Source organism: Cygnus olor, chromosome 2, assembly GCF_009769625.2.
Source record: "Cygnus olor isolate bCygOlo1 chromosome 2, bCygOlo1.pri.v2, whole genome shotgun sequence".
NCBI lineage: Eukaryota > Metazoa > Chordata > Aves > Anseriformes > Anatidae > Cygnus > Cygnus olor.
The window spans coordinates 159,646,965-159,666,463 of record NC_049170.1 but is presented as its reverse complement, the minus strand read 5'-3'; the positions used below and the strand labels follow the sequence as shown (position 1 = coordinate 159,666,463).

The window sequence follows — 19,499 nt, the reverse complement described above, 5'->3', positions numbered from 1 at the left end:
TGACCTGATGGCCCTGAGGTGCCTGCACCCTCCACCACTCTGTCATTCAGTACCTTGCTCTGCCTACTAATAAGCAGCCAGATACAGGAAAGGAGCAAAATCTGTCAGGAAAGGGACCGATTTACGGCCTGTTACAGGCTTTAACAATGAGCTCTGCAGTGGTCATGTTAATTTGCGGGGGTATTGGGCCAGGAAGAGACTCAATGTTAAAAAGTCGCATTTTGTGACCCACCTGATGTCACACAACCCTCTCCTCTGGTCTTTTGGCAGGTTTCTCCGTGGCACATGCAAGAAGACGGATGGGAATTGCCCATTTTCCCACAAAGTTTCCAAAGACAAGGTCTGTACGGCTTCCTAATGAGCTCACCGTGGCTTTATTAGAGAGCTGACCTACAGAGGCAGCGTTTATGACGGCTGTAGGGAAACCTCTGTTATAGAGTGCTTCAAATAGAGTTCATTTGTAGTTTGCTTGCCAAGCTGTTCAGGCTCATTACGGGGTCAGAGCTTATAATGGGAGCAGAGTGCGCCTCTTAAACCAGCGTGGTGAATCACTAGATTAGTGCGCTAAGCAGCGGATTGGAAACCAGAGCACCTGGGGCAGCTGGAAGTATCAATAACACTTGTTGGGTTAAGGAGTACTTAAACTCAGAGGGAAAGAGCACGGGAGCATTGTTTGCTACATCTAATCCTTATTTACATCTGCCAGATCACCCTTCCTTCCAACTCAGCCCACGCTGGGGTCAGACAAGGACGATGCTGCAGCATCCGGGAGCTTTGAGGCATAAATTAACCTTTCTAAAAAGCCAGGCAGAGAAACTCCCTGGCAGACTGGCTTTTGATTCCATCATCGTTTTCATCCTGCTTGGTGTATGTGGGGCTCTGTGGTTTTATTACACAGTGCCAGGTGGAAAAATAATTAGGTTTTCTTTTAGTGATGATCAGCTGACAATTTAGCAGGCTAACCTCTGTACGGTGGCAAGGATTTCCAGTCGGACGTAGCTTTGGAGACCTCAGGCTTTTCAGCTGAGGTGAAGTTGGTGCTGAAGGTTAAGTGTGGCTGCGGGTCCTTCACCAAGCTGGGAAGTGCATCGAGCACGTGTTTACGTGTTGTTTTAGCGGATTTGCAGGAACACTTCTCTACTACAGCCAGAGAATCACCCAGAAAAGAGCAGGAAGGTTAATCCCACTGGGGCACTAAAAATACAACGAGTGGGGTCACTGCATGGGGGGAGCGCTTTGTGACTGGTCCCACTGTTGGGGTGGAGATGCCAGAAGCTGGGATGGGAATGAGAACTGGTTTTCCTAGAGAAACCCATGAGGCTCAGTCTTTCCTCGTGGTATGTGATGAGCCTGTGGCCCCGCTGGCTATGGGTTTGGCACGTTGTTGAAAGTGGCTTTGCCAAAGCTTTCACGGCTGTGCCTGGGGCAGGGCAGGGACTGGAGCTTGCACAGGCTGGACCAGATGGACCCAGAGGTGTCTCCCAGCCTCTGCCATCCCATGATTTCTCTGGTCACTGCCCTCATTCCCCTGTCCAGCATCGTGTAGGTAAACCACAGCACAATTACTGCCTGTAAAGGATTTAACCCATGGGGCTCACTGGCTCTCATCAGCATCTGAAGCAGGACCTTTTCCTACAGTGGCTGCCTTTGGCCGTGCAGTTTTTCTTGTCTCCTTTCCCCCCGTCTGCATACGGCATGCTCGTTGTCGGAGAGGAGCTCATAAGTCATGCCGGCGGTGAGTGGAGTCGCTCTGAGCGAGACACAAAGCACCATATGTTTTTTACATGGCTCTCTCTTCAGAGTCACTTAATCATGTGTATATAAAGTAGAGGAGATAGACTGGGGACAGCTGTACTCCCTGACTCACGGCACGACGAGGACGGATGGGGATGAGAACTGATAGAAGGCAGGAGGGCTGTTGGAAGTTGTTTTTTTTCCCTATAACATGTAGCGAGACTTCAGAAATAAAGAAGCCAAGAAAGAAGAAAGGCTTGCAAAGGGACTGGCTGTTTACATGGCTGTTGGCGAATCATAGCACAAATTTGGAGTGGATATTGGGGTAAGATGGTTTGTAAAAGCGCTGCTGCTTCTTTACACTGCAATAACCGGTGTGCACGCGACCCACTGCCCGTGCCCCTGTGCTGAAGGATCGACGCCGATCCAGACGGTGCAGGGTGATCAGCTTCCATCTGTGCCAGGGACTTCAGTGCTCTTGGGGTATTTCAGCAGGTGTTAGAGCCTGGTTTTGGTCCCAGGGCAAAAACCTGCGCAAGATTTGGGACTTAGAGATAGCCAAAGTGGCCCCACGGGGCACAGGGGTCTCTGCCCGTCTCGCCTTTCTCCTTGGCAGACGCGCATGGTCTCGCGAAGCGTCGTCACCGCAGGCTGAGCGCTTACATCAACGCTCCTCCGTGTGAAGCAGGCAGGTGCCAGCCCTCTGACGTGCCTCAGAAACAAATATATTCCGGAGCAGGTGTTTTCTAGCCACGCACGTCACGCTAGGCAGGGAAGGAGGATTATTTGTCGCGGGATTAGGCCCCCCGGAGCGTTTCGGAGGTCTCCGCTTGCCCCGTGCTTGTCGTCAGCGCAGGCTGGAAGAGAAGCAAGCTCCTCCGCGGAGTTCAAGCCTGCTCAGGGTGATTTATAGCCGCGGGGAGCCAGCTGCCCAAAGCGAGAGGCGACTCTGCTCTTCAGCTCCCGTGGCTCCCTGTTAACCCGGGTGATTACTAGCAGAGGTGCTGGGAGTCTCATTTATCAACCAGCACACCCGGGGAGGAAGACAGGAGAAGCCGTTCGGCAGAGGAAGGCAGCGTTTTCCCCGCTCACACCTTTTGCCAGGCAGGTCCTCTATTCAAGTTGGAGCTTTAATAGGGTTAATTATTGTCTCCTGGCGCTCAGCGGCAAGGAGGTGGTGGCTGGGGGCTCCCCAGCGGTGCCCGAGGTTTGCAGATGGCCCCATTAATTTCTTCTCGATTTCTCTTTGCAGATGTGGGGGGCACCCAGATGCTCGGGGTGCCATCAGGGGAGCTCTGGGGCGTTGTCATTGTGTGTCCCACCTTGGTGGGAAGTCACCGGGATGGGACCTGTGCCTGATCCCAAGCTATTGATTTGAGGACAAAACTCTTACTCGACCTCTGCGTACCTCAGTTTCCCCACTGAGAACTGGGAACAGTCCCTGTGTTTTATACATGGAGGCTGTGTGGGTTCAGCTGTTATAGGAGTGAGGCAGCAGAGAGCTTTTCCCCATCCTAAACAGCCAAATCCTTTCCTTCCTCAGCCGCGGTCCCGCTCCAAGGATGCTCCCTGCTCGCTGCCCCGGAGCAGAGCGCTGCTCCAGATGGGTATCGTGCCTCGCAGATGGCTTCAGAAGCAAAACTGCCCCTCCAGCAGTGGAAAAACTGTAGCAGAAGAACCTTTCTGGAGGACAGGGGAACCTGAAGCTTGGGGTTTTGTACCGCAGGGGGGATTTTGTGCAAAGCCCTTGGCTGAGGAGCAGCCACAGAGGCGCTGCTCGGGGCTTTCCGTGTGGCGGGGCAGAGCCTCCAGCACATCCCAGTGATTTAGGGGAACCGGTAAATGTGAATGAATGGGTTTGTGACTGAAGGTTAGCGAGAGGCTAGGGCTCGGGCAGCCGCCTGCTGCTGCTACAACAGCTTTTCCCCTTGAGGAACTTGAAAAGAATCAGCATTTTTCTCCCTAATAGAGCTTCAAAACTCTGTTGTGAGCAATTTGGAAATTCACGTTGAGTTTCGGGTTCATTAGCTGCTGGCTCCAAAGCGTGTACATAGTCAAAGCTGTCTAATATGGACGCACCGCACCAGTGCCTTGAATTAATGTTATTGTTATTTGTGTGGACGTAGTGGGGTGCAAACAAGGTTAATTGAAATGAGAGCGCTGCTTCCTCTTGATAATGGCTCAGGCTTGACAGCTAGGAGGAGTTTATTTTTGTATAAGAGCTGGCTTTATTATCCCTTTTTATTAGAGCTAATTTGGGCTCTATATCAAAAACTACATTAAGGGAATCATTTACGGTCACACCACCACCAACAAAAAAGATAGCCCCAGAGCCCTGTCCTTTATGTTAATGCCTGCAGTTAAAAGACAATTAAAAATAAACTCTTCTCTCTTAAAGCACCCTTTGTTTTCTTTCCTCTCTCGGCTTCCCTCTCCCCTCCCTCCCGCGATTTCTCCCTCTCTCTTTGCCTCAAGTGAGCCAATTTAGTCAAAACCCCACCGTGCCCTTCAGGGAAAGGGACTTTTTCCGCCTGGCGTCGGCTGCGCTTAGCGCAGAACGGTAAAAATTGGTTTGGGGACACTTGAACCGGCTGAGACGGGTGAGCAGAGGGATCGGTAGCGCGCCGAGCAGTAAGTAAATTTTACATTTAGGGGGCTGAGCAGCAGGAGCCGGGCGCGGGGACGAACCGAGGCGGTGCAAAGCGCCCGCTCCCGTCGGCGAGCGGCCGCACGCGGTAGCCGGTGAGTTAAGGACGGTGAAATATTGCAGCGGGCTGGTAATTCGGTTTTAATTAGAGCAGCTGTGCGGAAGGTGAAGTTTGTGGTTTGAGGCGGAGGACGAGGAGGATCCTTGCTCTCTTGCTTTTTTTTTTGTCCGCCGGCTGTAGCGATGCTGGAGCTGGGGAGCAGCGAGCGGGGCCGCGCCCCACGCATTTATTTGCTGGGACAGAAGGAGCCAGAGCTCTCCTCCTCCTTTCCCTCGCTCCTGGAGCATCCCTCCTCTGGTGTGCAGGGTCCCCCCTTAGCTCACAGCCCTGGGGGGTGCCTTCGTGTGATGCAACTCGCACAAAAAAAAATAAAAAAAAAAACCACTTTTCCCCCCTTTGCTGAATTGCGAGGGCACCCCTATGCTGCTGGTTTCGCTCTTGGGGTGCTGGAAACCCCCCAGGGGAGAGGGTGGCCGGGCTGGGGCAAGCCCTGCACTTCTGCTCCGGCTACATCCAACGCATCGCCCCTTGGGACCGGTGTGTTTGTGGTCCCCAGGAGCACGGTGATGCTCAGGTTGGTATCATGGGCAAGCAAGGAGCCTTCTCTCCTCTCCAAGTTTAGTCGGGAGCATCGGTGCCTGTATCCAGAGGGCCCGCGTAACGCCAGGGAGCTGTGCTGCGAGGCACCACTCGAAGAGCTAGAAATACCTCGGGGATCAGCGGCTGGCAAAAGGCAGAGATTTATTTATTTTAACGCGGTTTTATTTCAGCGCCGGGCGTCGGAACGGATCCGGATGGGCACGAGCGGGGGCAGCGCTAACGGGTTTGTCGTCCTCTTGCCCCTGCAGATGCCGGTGTGCTCCTACTTCCTGAAGGGGATCTGCAGCAACAGCAACTGCCCCTACAGCCACGTCTACGTCTCCCGGAAGGCTGAAGTGTGCCAGGATTTCCTCAAAGGCTATTGCCCCATGGGAGAAAAGGTAAAAAGGCGCTGTTTATGCCGAAGCGGGAGGGACCCGCGCCTCCTGTTCGGGGTGCCGGCGAGCCACGAGCTGTTTTTCACTCGAGCTACGGCACCGAAGGGAGCCGTAGAGCTGGAAGCTGCCGAACACCTGGATGGGATGAGCAAAACCAAGGGGTTTATTGGCAGAGTGGCTTTGTTTCTTCGCAGGCAGGGAAAAATAGGAAGGGGAACAAATGCAAGAGGCTGGGGCTGGCAGTCGTGGTCTTCTGCTTCTCCATGCATCCTCTCTGCTTGCCTCTGTGATACCGGGGCCACGTGCGTGAGCAGATAGCAACAGCCCCAGGCACTGCTCGGTTAAATGGGTGAGAAGTGAAGGAAGGGGCTTTACACAGACTGAACGGAGAGGTTAATGGTTATTTGCAGCCACGTTGGCTCCGTTGAAGCTGGGCACGAGCTCTTGTGGCTCAGCTTTAGCACCAGGAGCGCCCTTCCTCGTGTAACTGCAGCACGGGAGCCTCGAGCTGTGCCTGGATACGTTCCTGGGGGTTTCCTGGAGTCCGGCTCCCATCCCTGGGTCCTTCTGCTTAGATCAACGCAGCAAAGTCCTGCAGGGACTCGATGTGCATCCAGGGTAGACACACAACACGTCCTCGAGCTTACAGCACCGTACGTAACACGCGGAGCCCGAGCGAGCGCAGGGCCTGGAGCTGGCTGACAGCTGCTGATTTCCAAAGAAACGTGGAGGCAGTTGCATGCCAAAAAGAAAGAAATTTGGGGTTTATCTCACATCTTCCCCCTTCCTTGTAAATGCCGCAGGATCTCCTTTTCCCTCGCTTTGTGGGAAGGGGGAGAGCTGGCCGTGCAATTAATTCCTCCCCAGGCTTATTTAACTTCGGGGTGGTTTAAGTTAGGATGCTTTGCTTCGCAGCCGGGGGCTCCGGGGCTGCGGGGGAGATGACTGAGGACAAAAGGGATGAGAGGAAACTTGTGATGCTGCTTTGGCTCTTGGGGAGACCTCGTTAACCTCCTGCTGAGGATGGGCTCCCTCCTGTAGCTGCATTGGAGAAGGTTCCTGGTACCTCCTGGGCGTTTCTGACCTTCCTGATTCATTTTTGCTCTTTTCTATTCATTTAAAAATTTGTTTGGCCTCTGAGTATAAACCACTTTCGTCTTTATGTTAGTAGAGCACATGGTTTTCATTCGGGTCCCACAAACAAGGTGTAGGCCACCTTCACTTCGTTCCTCTTGATGCCATCCCAAACTCATGAGACCAGCGACGCCATCACATCAGGGTCCCTGTGCTCCACAACAGACACTCATAATTCAGGAGGGGTAGCCAGTAAATTTGCCAGCAGGTTGAATATTTAGACAAGGCGGACTCTGAGATTTACGGAGACAATGCTCTCTGCTGCAGCTGAGAGCTTTTTGTACACGTGGTGGGGTTTCTGTTCATCCTTTGACCATTTTCTGTGCAGCGTCATCCCATCCCTGGGGTGTCCATAACCTTGAGGATGCATTTGCTGTACATGGAAGAAGACATCACATAGATGTCCTGGTTTAATTCAGCCTCTTCCGTGAGCCAACAGCAAGCAAGAAGGACGAGACACAAACTTGGGGAACATCTCCTCTCTGAGCTGGAGCCCCTACACTGAGAACACGCCGGGAGTTTTGCACAACACTGCTCGAAATCGGCTCTCCAGCTGAAAAAAAAAACGAGCCACTAATGAAACAATAATTTTGGTTATGGAAAGGCTGCCAGATCGCAGGGCACCATCCCAAAAGCGCCCCAGCGGGCTTACAGAGCGAAATTATTTTATTGCATTTAATAGGTACGCGTGGGTAAGTGTCTGCCTAAGCATGGTTTCGCAGACCGGCTGCTCGGAGAGATCTCTAACCCCTGTGTGATTTGGGCTGCTCTTCACCGGGGGAGTTGCTGGGATGAGCAGTCAGGAGCTCGGATCTTTGGGCTCCTCTTCTCCTTGTCCATCCCAGGAGCTCGGGTTGACAGAGGTACCACCAGCGAGGTGCTGGGAGGTCTCAGCACCATCCTTGGGTGCAGGTAGGAGTTGGAGAGCCCGGAGGAGACAAGGGTGCTTGAAGGCTGATGGGAGATGCCCAGGAGGTGATTTTCCCAAAGAGAAGGCGAAGCCACGGCGTGTTGGGGTGGATGGACAGGGGTGGAAGCTGTTGGAGCTGTCACCCGTCACCTCTGTCACCGTGCAGAGCCACCAGGTGCCCGTCGAGCTGTCCCAGCACCCCGACACAACCGAGGACAGCGCCTTTGGCATAGCAAACCCATCCCTTCCCAGGAAAAAACAGCTACGGAGCAAAAACCAGGCAAAAGGGAGGAAGAAAAGCCAAAAGTTAGAGCTGTAAGAAAAGCGGGACATCAGCAGGAGTGGAGGGAAAGGCTAATAAATTAGTCCTTGCCTAATTACTTCTTGCGGCGGCGCGCGCGGAGGGGACTGCGTGAAGGGTAAACATCTCCCGTGAAGGAAAACAGAGCTGTCCTGCCGCCTCCCTCCAGCACAGCACTAGCCACGCGGGCAGCGGCCCTACAATTATTTTAAAATATTCCAATTTAAATGAAAATATAAAAGAGATATTTAGAATATTTATTCTATTAGGAAAAGTGCTTACCGCGTCACTTTTAGAGTGTCAGAAAAGCATTCTCCTACAGATGATGGATAGCAGCCTGTAATTATATATGGGGAGAAATTGCTGAGCGGGCCATATTTAACTGGGGAGGAGAAATACCAGCTCGGGCCATTAAGGGTTAATTTTATTCTCTAAATAATATAAAAAGTGCTGAGTCCGTGCCTTTGCTCAAAGTAGAAAGTCCTCAAATGGACCCCGGAGAGTTTATAATATTCTCCTGAATCAAGTAAAAATGTTAACCTTGCTTCATAAAACGATGCCTTGTTAAAGATGCGCAGACCCTTTTCTTTTGAATAATTTAGGCCAGGAGTAAATCTTCTCTCTCGTTCTGCGTGGCCGTGTCCGAGGAGCCACGGGAGCCGACTGCCCTCAGCCCGAGCCACCGAGGGCGAGGATGGCGAAGGCGCTCGGCGTCCGTGCAGCGTCCTCGGAGGGTAAATTCAGAGGAGGATGCTCAGGAATTCAGGATCGAGGTCCTTCAGTGCCTGATTTGTTCTGGGCTCCTTCTGCCTGCTGTGTTTTTCTCTCTGCGCTCCGCCGAAGAAGCTGTTTTTTTTTATCAGACCTTCATAAAAAATGCCCGTTATTATTCATAATTGATGGCCTGTTGTTGGCGCTGTCGCATCTTGTGTGTTTTCTAGAATTTCTTGCGGGATGCTCCGGCTGATCTGATCAACCTTTGCCCATCCCGTGGGCTCTAACTCTGTGCACACTTTTCCTACAAACCGTGCTGGTCGTTCTGTGAGCCTGGCCTGCTCTGCCTTCATCGGGAGCTCAGAATAAGCGGGAACACTTTAGTTTTGCATTCCCAAATCCCTTTTTCGGGGACACGGACCGTAAAGGGTCCTTGTGCCCCTGGGGAGAGAGGAGAGCTCCTGTATGAGTGAGTGGCCACGTCCTTAATTAAGGGAGTTTGACATGATTCAGTCATTTCCAGGAGATTGCTGGTGGCAAAGCACCTCAATTTCCAGCATCCTTCCCCATTCCTGGGTTGTGCATCGGGAAGCTGCTCCAGCGTGCGTGCGTGCACGTGTATCTACAGCTTCCTAAAGGGAGCAGACCTTCCCCAGCACCACAGAACAGTCCTGTTGGGCGAAGCTGGTCCTCCTGGGCCGGTCACCTGCACCAGAGGAAGCCCAAGGGGGAAGTGGGGAGAGAGGGAAGGAGAAATGGGGCCGCTTGCAGGTGCCCCCCAGGGTGCTCTCCCGTGCAGTGGTACTTGCCGTCGTACCAAGTTTTCGCCGTTAAAATGAGATACTTTAGCGAGCTGCTCCATGGTAAAAACTAATCTGGTTCCCCAAACAGATTTCGTTTTCACAGCTCCCTGGATAAGTTGTTGAAGCCCAACAGCAGTTTGCAGTGGAGCACGGGGTCCGGGTGGACACTCCTGGTCGGTGCCACTGGTGACAACACATTAGCAGTTATCCACCCTGCATTACAGCCTAATTCCCCTACATTAATTTTCCATGTCAGGTTTTGCTCCAGGTGCCGAAGGGACCCTGTGGCTGTGAGCAGGCTGCGTGGCAGAGCCTGGAGGGTGCAAAGTTGTCCAAGAGGCGATTTCTCTGCCATGCTGCTCCCCTGGCTGTGCCCACGCCGGCTCCCGAAATAATACGCCATGCAAAGCCGCTTGGAAGGTGATGATGTGCGCTGCACACCGCTCTGCTGCTTTAATATTTAATTGCACGGCTGAGGGCTTGCACCCAGGAGCGACAGCAAGTGCTTGTCTGAGTCCTGGTGGAGCGGAGCAGGCATCTTGCAATTTGCTTTAAAGAAGCAAAACTTGACTTTTTGGGAAATTAACTGGGTTTTGGTGCAGCTTCCCAGCATCGTCAGTGTTCTCCAGCCCTCGCAGCGTGTCGCAGCAAAGGCAAGTGAGCCAGGCCGGTGCCCTGTAACTGCTGCCTCCGTAAAATCGGTCGGTATTAAATAAGCTTTTCCCCCATGGCGTACATTAGCAAACATGCTGCATTAAATACCTATCTTCGGATTGTTTCCATCAGCTGCTTTGAAGCCTGTGGGTAAATTGTTCCCCTGTGGGAGCTGTTAAGCAGTAAGGCACGGGGAGATTAAACAACGAGGCCGCTGTGAAAACGCGGGGGGAAATGTAGTGGAATAAATCAGGGGGAAGCGGGGGCCGTGAGCTCTGCCGGCCCCAGTCCCTCCTGGCCAAGCCATCAGCCGGGATGCTCATCCCTGACCTGCACTGAGGCTGCCTGGCCATCCCCCAAAATCTTTTGGGGAGAGTCTCTCGGCTGAGGGAGACCTAAAATCCACCTAAAATACCCGCAATAATCCTGCCAGCAGGGGCAGCTCTGGGTGGCGCTACCCGCGGAAGTGCCACTTCCTTGGGGAAAATCATTTCTCGCCCCCAGGTGGAGCGTGTTGGTTTTCACCACGGCAGCTGCTTCTTTTTTGGCAGAAAACTCCATTTCGGGGACTTTTTCGTAGCGGACGATTTGTTCCTGTTTGTGTTTCTCCCATCCGGTGGTGCGTCAGGTTGGTTCTTTTCTCCTTTTCTGGTGGAAGTTTAACGGGTTCCCTCTAAAGTTTTTTTTCTTGTTTCATGGATCTGATGTTAAATTTAACACGTTACTGAGCTTTAGGAAAAGCCACGTTAGCTGTATTAGCGGCAGCTGCCAATTTCATGTCTTGGGGGTTTTCTTTTAATTATCCAGTGCTTGGTTTGGGAGGGAGAGAGCTGCCTGGCATTCTTGCTCCCCTTGCACAGAGCACAGAAAGGTGAAGTTAACACTGTTCATATTGCATATTTAGCTGATTGGTATTGTTTGCTAGGTAAAAAAGTGATTTTTGCCCCAAAATAACCATCAGACGTTGATCTTTCTGGGTGTTTCTTCACCCCGCTTTGGTCCCAGGCTGACCCCCAGCCAGCTTGCCTTTTCCTTGAGACAGGCAAGAGACGTGCAGCACGTGCAGTCATGGAGGAACCCATGCGTGCTCATCCAGATCCCTGCTGCTGATCCTGGTTCTGTAATCACATCTCACCTCCCAACTTTCGTCCCAGACTCATATCCCACCGCGGTGCTGGCCACACCGGGTGGGGAGGTGCAGGATGCTGCTTCTCCTCCTCCGGCATCACTGGGAGACATCAAAGCACTCAGAGGTGCTTCATGGCAGAAGCTTCGTAGCTGTAGGAATAAGAATAAGACTCGGAGGAAGTTCTTAAGCTGTGTACAAACCCTTTCAGAATAGTTTCTTTCTTCTCCAGTTTGCTCTTAAGCTGGGTTGGGCTCCTTCTCCCCGAGGCCATGCCATTCCTCCAGGTCCCCGCTGCCGTGTCGGGGCTGGCGGTGGGACGGGAGCTGCTCTGTGCACTGCTTGCTTCGGGGCTTGGAGCTGCCTCTTTGGAGAAGCACGCGGACAAATCAGCCCTGGATGAAAAAGGCATCGAGGGTTGTTAAATATCTTCTGGCTGCGGAAATCCCAAAGCCTCACACTGCTCCTTCATGTTGTCTCTTCAAAGCTGGTCCTGGCCCTGGCCACGCTGGATCTGGGAGAGGTTTTGGGTGTGCTGGGGGTTGCAGAGGAGAGCACTGGGACTGGTGAAGGTTTCCTCCCAGCCTTCCTCTTCCCATCCAGATGTGCTAGGACCGAGAGGGGCCGTATTCTCCATCTGTGTTTCTGGATCACTTTTCTGGGTGGCAAATTTGTACCTGTGGGTCTTCGGCATCGCATCCGTGAGTAAACGAAGGTCCTTCAAATACTCCGTAAGACTTTAAGCAGCTGCTCCCCGTGTGGATTATTTGGCTTATGCTGTTAGTTTGGGACAGACTAATTTTTTTTTTTTTTTTTTTTTTTTAAAATGGCTTCAAATTCAGATGTTTTTTCTTTCAAATTGCCCTGCTGCTGATGCCTGGAGAGAACCGGCCACAGCAGGAGCAGATTTCCTGGCTTGAAGTGCTCATCTCCAAACTCCATGATGCTGTTATGCTGAATTAGACCCAATCAAGCTGAGAAGCTCCTCCATGCCCAGCTACCAGGGGGGCTGTTTGAAGTGCCAGAAGCCTTAATATAAAACCTCTCTGCTTGGTGTGAGCACGGGGAGGGGTATGGGGAAGGCTAAGCTTTGAGCCATCCCAAATTTTCTCTATCTTGGCCATACCTCCATCTTATTTCTTTTATGATCCTGTCATAGCTGCTTCCAATTTCCAGTCCCCTTTGATTCAGAGGGAGCTGCTGGTGGCAGGACGCACTTGCAGTGATGGGTAGGGAGGAGCAGGACCTTGTACACGTGCAGGATGGGACCGGACCTGAGCAGAGGGAAACGGTGATGTGATTGATGGACCTCTCATCATGACCAGGAGGCAACAGGGTGTTCATCAACACTAAATCAGTGAATCGGGTGAGCTGGTCAATGGTTGGGGGGGAGGAAGAGGAGAAAGGCTTCCACTATTCAGCTGCTCAGGGACATCTCTCTTTTCTCTTCCACCTTGATCAAATCTTTAAGGACTACCCAAGCGAGGATGGCATTGCTGAGTCCCGCTGCCCTGCTCCGCACCTCGTCACCGAGCACATTCTGCACTGGGTATAAAACTCACTTGGGCTCCTATTAGAAGAATCAAGCCTCAAACAGATTAACTGCCTGTGTTCACGAAGGTTGGACGTTTAGGGGTCTGGACATCGGCAAATTGCTTCTTCTAAAGAGCTGATCCATTTTCTACACTTGCAACAGGGGAGGGAGCGGTGAGGAGGTGTCGCATTAAAGCATCTCGGAAACCTCTCTTCCCCTTCTCTCCCTCGTGTGAGGGAAAGAGACATTGAAGATTGAAATTTATCTGTCTCGCGTGCAGCTGTTTTGGGCTCAGCTGGAGGACAGGTGGTAGAAACACTAAGTCCCAGCTATGGAAATGCTGTTTATGTGTATAAAACAAATCCCAGGGCGTTTTGTCCCCTGCTTTTGTTTTGCACGGGGAGCACGAGGGCTGGTTTTTTAGGCTACGAGACCTCTCTGGGCTTGCTCATGTTCAGCAAGGGCCAAGTCTTGCAGTGTTGATTTTCATGGAACCACAGAATATCCTGAGTTGAAAGGGACCCATGAGGATCACGAAGTCCAATTCTTGGCTTGGGAACTTTGAAGTTTCTTCCCAGGTCACGTCCAAGAGCCTCTGGACTGCTGCCCTCCTTGCGCTCTTGGCTCATCCTTTATCCATTCCCACCGGTGATGGTTTTCTGATTTTACCTCCAATTCTCACCCATTTTTAGCTCCCTCACCTTTGTTTTGACCTGGATCACCTTGAGGATGTTCACTAGGACTTTTTAGTGATATTTCAGGCGTATCTGTAGACAGTAGCCACGTATCCGCCTGTTCCAGCTGTGAGTTCGTGGCGTGCTGAGTGGACCAAAACCTTCCAGCCTATTTTTGGTGCTTGCTGGCATGCCCACACAGCACCACACAGAGTGAGATTTCTCCAAGCCCCTCTTGGGGATGCTGCAGGAGGCTTGCAGTTCCCCTTCTCCCATTGTTCAGAATTAGCCGAGGGGCAGCACTGCCTTTGATCGCTCTTTTATAGTCCGCTGCAGCTGTATGAAAATCATCTGCAAAGGCAACTTCATTTCATTTATCTTTAATTTTGGCTTCGGTTGACAGATGTTTTCTGCGTGCTACAGTTGCCCATTTAATTTGTTGCGTGGTGTTTTTTTTCTCTCCTATGATGTGTAGCAGAAATTTTCAGTCAACAAACTGATTAGTAAGTAAATTCTTTATTGGGGGGAAAAAAGTGGTTAGGTTTAGTAATGATTGTGAATGTGTCTGCTCTTAAGATCACGAGCAGCAGTCTGAGGGGGCAGAGACCTGGGTGCATCCCCTCAGCTCGCTGGGGATGTGGAGTCCTTGTGGGAGGGGTGGAAAGAGGAAAGCCCAGCTCCTCCCCTCTGGAAGTGTAGGCCCAAAACACAGAAATGTGGTTTGGTATGTGGTGCTGGGAGGGCCTGGAGCCCTCCTGCCGTGAGGAGAGGCTGCGAGAGCTGGGGCTGCTCGGCCTGGAGAGGAGGAGGCTCCGGGGGAGCTCCCCCATGTCCCTGCGGCCCTGCAGGGAGGTGCGAGAGGCCGGGGCCGGGCTCTGCTCAGGGGGGCCCGGGGCCAGCAGCGGAGGCCGCGGGCCCAGCCTGTAGCCCGGGAGGCTCCCCCTGGCCCCCAGGCAGCACTGCTGGGCTGGGTGGGTGCCAGAGCCCTGGCACTGGGACCAGGGACTGGGGGCTCCTCTTTGGGGGCTCCCCAAACCCACCAGGCCTCGTGGTTGGGCACCCTGCTGTGGCGGGGGTTGACCTGATGGCCCTGAGGTGCCTCTAACCTCCGCCATTCTGTGCCTGCTTTGCTTTGCACACCAGTGTTCTTGGCTGAAATTAAAACAGTGCCGAGGGCTGTGCTACTGATAGTAAGTGATAAACCTGAGTGCTGGTGATGGCAGCTTTCTCTTCAAAAAGCTTTGTAACCTGCAGTGGAGGTTTAAAACTAATCAGGTTTCTTGCCGGCCCCATCCTACCCACGTATCTGTGGAGAAATCTTTGTGGGTTTCCAGTTGCATCTTATTTACCGTACTCTGTAATGGCATAATGAGGGCTCTTATTGCAACTTTAATTTAACTGTAGTATCTCCAGCAGCACTCAGATGCTTACATTAAAGATGTTGCTTATCAGGGCAAACTTGAGCTGCTTAATAGCCTGGGCTAGTTGATAATAGTGCCTAGATAAATACCGGCCTGCGATTTTTTTTCTCACATGCTTTAATATCTTTGTAGAAGAAGATGCATCACAAAACATGAAAATTAGGAAGTCTGGGGGCAAGCAGTCACTGAATCACTGCTAACGGCTGGGAATCTACTGACGAGGCAGAGAGTTCTTGATTTCAGCCTGAACTTCTGTAGAGGCGGACACAAAGTGGGGCAGACTTTGTCTTTGCTTCCTGCACTGGGATTTCCCTTTGTTCCCACTTGTTCTCTGCTGTCAGATGATCTCTGCGTCCTGTGAGCTGTTTCCTTGGGCCACCTGAAAGGCTGTGCATGGTGGAGCCCCTATTCATGATGCAGACCCCATTGTAGGGGATGTACAGTGGGTTTCTGGCTTGCTACATCCCCAACGATAAAGATTTGGGGTTGGTAATAGAGGGGTTAGGGGCTCTCCATCTCCACATTGATGGTTTTCTGTATGAAACTGGCTCCATCGTGACTGAGGTGCAAAGGATGAGATTGTCAGGGGGCTCTGATGGAAATGCTGTTCCTGAATGAGTTCAGCAAAGCAGTGAGGAAATAATTAAATGCTGAAGGCATTCCCACATGGGTGTCCTTGCTGGTCTTTGCAGGTCTTTGCCCTTCAGATGGGACTCCCCTTCCTCCTTACATCCATGGCTTCGCTTTCACCATGTCTCTACCAGCCCTTGCTGCTTTGGGGTTGGAGTAGGGCCAAGGTGCTTGCTGTGGCTGGCCAGTCTTTCTCTATCCTCCAGGCTCGCTGTGTTACTTTTATTTATATTTGGGCTTATAATGTGAGAGAGCATCATCAGAGCCATGTGGCTGCCCTCCAGGTTGATCCAGGATGCAGACAAAAGCCAAGCCTGGAAAATCCAAGCTCTGCTTGTTGCAGCTCTGAGCAGGGAGCTGGGAGTGAGCAGTGGGACTGGACGGCAGCAATTCCCAAAGGAAGAGAGAGAATTAAATTTGAAAAAGCAAAAGCATTGGAAATGCTCAATTACAGTACTCGGGCTCCTGCTCGGAGCTGTCGCGTGCACTCATGCTGGGGAGGTTAACTGCTCTTTGACATCATTTTGCTACATGGAAAATTCCAATTACACGGAGCCTGCCAAGGGCCGCGGCACAAACGGCTGCTCCGGGCTGCGGTGCTTCGCGGGGCAGTTTGTCAAGTGCTGTTGTCACCCTTCGAGCGGTGTCACCGAACTCCCGGGGCATCGAGTGGCCGCAGATTGTGAGCTTTTCCTGCCTTTTTTTTCCAAAACAAAGAGTTTTTCCAAAACGAGGACCGTTGGCTTGGAAACCGCAAGCTCAAGTGTCGGCTTCTGCTAACAGATCCCGTGATGCTTTGCCTCCCTGATCTCAGCTCCTGCCAGCTCGTGCTCTGTTTCCAGATCTACTGCCCGACGCTAACTGGGACCGCGACGCTGCTGCTGGCCACCCTGGGAGGGGAAGTTTGCAGCTTTTCAAGCTCCTTGTGTGAATTCTTCCCTTCGCACGTTTCACAGTTCTTTCATTCGTGGCGTTTCCCGTTTGGGCTTTGGCAGAAGGAGGGATCTGGCCGGTAACAGGACCTGTCTGCTCAAAAAGTCCCTGCGTTGGGCAAGCCTGAGCAGATGCAGAGGAGGTGGCATCGGGGAGTGATGGCAGCAAGGGAGAGGATGTTGCAGGACAGCCTGCCCTGCGGGTAGATGCTCAGTGAGCCCAAAATGCACCTTCCTTTTTGTTTTGCATCAGCAAAACAACACCTCCAGACCAGGAAGGAGCAAGACGAGAAGAAACAGTCAACAATGATGGAGAGGGAGCCTTAAGAGCATTGTGGAGAAGGGGTGCAGAACAGAGCCCAGCCCTTAGGTCATTTATATCTGGGCTGGACCATGCCGGGGCAGCGCATGCTGCAGGGACAAGTCTTTTCCTCGCCCCTTCAATCCATCCCAGCTGTTTTGCTGCCTCTTCAATCGCTGTGATTTCAGAAATGCCAACCCATTCTTGCTCCAGAGGCATTTTTGCTCCTGTGAATGCCACGGGGCAGGTTCAGCAGCTTGGCTTTGGGATGGGTGTCCCTCTAAGCACCTCTTCATGCTGTGGCTGGATAGATGTTAGCGACCTGTGTCCACAGTCCTGTTCGTATTGTGGTAGGTCCTAGGGAGCAGATAGATCCAAAATCCTAGAGAGCCTCCATCTCTAGGAGTTCCTTGCTTCCCCGACAGTGTTTTGCTGCCGGGAAGAAATGATAAACCAGTGTCAAAAAGCCTTTTTTTGGGCTGTTTGCAGCTTGGAGACAAAAAGGCGCAAGCACCTCTCCATGTGTTGGCTAAATTTCCCCCATTATTATTCCCCCGCACACATGATGCTCGGCTGCATTGTCCTCCAGGTTTTAACGCCGGGGAGCTGGAATCTTTAAGGCTGCTTCCATCTGCAGCCAATTATAAAAAAAAAAAAAAAAAAAAGCCATCAAAAAAAAGCTGTTTACTGGCTGTCAGCTCGGAGCGGCGTCGGAAAGCAGCCCCGCCACCTCCAGCGAGAGCTTCCCAGCAGCCGCTTAGCGCGGAGAAGTCGCGGGTAAGAGGTGTATGAAGGCAGCCTGACGTCGATCCAGCCTGTTAATCCTGTGCCACGGGGATGGGGCTACCTGTAACAACTCCAGCAGAGCGAGGTGCTTGAGTTTTGGGGCTCAGCTTGGGCTTTCGAGGCTCCCCTTCCCCAGAAGGGGAATTCCCTGCTGGCACAGCAGCGCTTTGGGTTTCCAGCGAGGAGCCGCGCTCTCTTGTGTCCAGAGAGAAGGACACGAGCCCAAGGGGATGGGAAGAGCAGGGCGAGGATGTGCCAGCGGTTTGCTCTCTTGTCCAGCCGCCGTTCCCTGCGTCACCTGCTGTCCCCTGGCACTGGAGCAGAAGGGATCAAGCGGAGGGCGCGAGACGAGCCCGGAGATATTTGAGAAGTTCAACCTGGGCAGGCCCGCTGGTGGAGCGGAGCCGGGAATGCCAAGCTGGACGGGACCACTGCTCCCGCCGTGGGGTCAGCGGGCGCTCGCCGGTCGGCCCAGTAACCCAGCTTCACCTCCCTCCCGCCCTCCCCAGCCTCCTGCCAAGGTCGGTGATGGAAAATGTTCATTAACGGCGTTCCCGGGGCTGAGCGAGGATCTTCCACCGGCCCTGCCAGTTGCTGCCTCCTCCTTTGCCAGGTCCGGGCTAAAGAAGGCAGCGCTCTGCAAATACCCTTGTGCCCGACCCCTTCCCGCTGTGCGATGGAGCCGGGGGCCATTTAAGGCTTTTTGGGTGCTGAGCAGCACCTCGAATTTCACCCAGGGCTCCCTGGCAGCCAGGGAGGAGTCCCGGCCGCGGGGCTGCCAGCGGGCACCGTCCCATGGTCGGGCACCGCTGCTGCAGGCTGCGGGGGAAACCCCAGAGCAGGAAGATGGAAGGGGGGGGGCTGGAACAGCAGAAGCCCCCCCTGGGGCTCGTCCCCATCCCTTCTCCATGGGGTGACCCAGCTCCACGGGGTGTCCCCACCGCGCTGGCATCACACGGGCGCCCGACGCAGCCGCTGGCTTTCTCCCCGGGGGCGTTTTGGGGCTGCTCCGGGTTTTCTCTTGCCTGAAGAAAGGAGCCGGATGCTTTTTCTCTTTTTATGGCCCAACCTGCCCGTTGGCGGGGGTCCCGCGGGGTATAATTAGCCGCCCCGACAGGTGGAAGGGATCGGGTGGCTCCTGCCACCCCGCAGCCCCAGCGCTGCTTCACCCCGGCCGACACGCGGCGAGCAGCTTTACAGTAACCCCAGCCCTCGCCTTCGCCTGCCTTTAAGGCACGGGGGGCACGAGGAAAAGAGCTCCCCATTCCCTGCCATAAATAAACAGAGGGGGCTTTCCCACCCTCCGCTTTGAGCCCGGAGCCGAGGAGCTGCCTCCCCAGGACCCAGCGAGCCGTAAGCAGGTCCCTGCCTCTCCCTGCAGCCCCGACCCGGTGCTGATGGACGGTGACGGACGGACAGCCAGCCAGCAGGGCCGCCGTGAGAGGAGGGCCAAGCGTGTTGGCGCGGCGAGCGGCGCGGAAAAGTCATCAGAAAACCGAGCCGGGGACCCGAATTAGTCGCGGGCGGTTTGTTTTCTTAATATTAAGTCCGCGTTCACCGGGGAGCCAGCGACCAGCTGGGGACGCGGTGGGTCCCACTGCAAGGTGTAACGGGGATGGGGACGCACGTGTCACCCAGCTGGGGGTGTGGCACTGTCCCTCGGCCCCTACAAGCTGATACAGGACAAAACAACCACGTTTGCTGGCTTTTCCCCAAACCCGTGGTGTGCTCCATCATCCCTCGGTGTAGGGGCAGCAGTGCCAAGTGCAAGGGTGGCGCATCCACGTGGCCCTTGGAGGCGAGGGCTCCTTTTTGCTGCCCTTCTCCTTCCCACGTCTGGTTTTGTGTTGGACGTCGCCGTATGGGAGAGGATTTCGCATCCTTGGGCGGAGGCATCCCTTTGTAGTCCCAAAGCCTTATGGACAACACCTTTCTGAAGGATGTTTCCAGGAATGTTCAGCATCCTTGGCTACTCCAGAATTTGGGATGCTCGTCTTTTCACCTCCACCATTGCTCAACCCTCTGGACAAGTAGAGCACAGACAGAACCGCTGCTTGGGTGCTGCTCACAGCGAGGATTTAGTGCCATGTACCTTCAAAGCACCTATCAGGTTGAGGGGTTTGCTCTCCAGATCCTAATATTTTGGGAAAAAATGACCCG

General features: G+C 53.3%; 1 protein-coding gene across 1 annotated transcript in view; it reads left to right on the top strand.

Moving 5' to 3' along the window:
* Positions 1-19,499, top strand: part of ZC3H3 (zinc finger CCCH-type containing 3) — a 136,908-nt gene that overhangs the window by 104,042 nt on the left and 13,367 nt on the right. Inside the window, 2 exon segments of the mRNA XM_040547445.1 lie at positions 271-340; positions 5,291-5,422. Coding sequence (XP_040403379.1) covers positions 271-340; positions 5,291-5,422 — 202 coding nt within the window.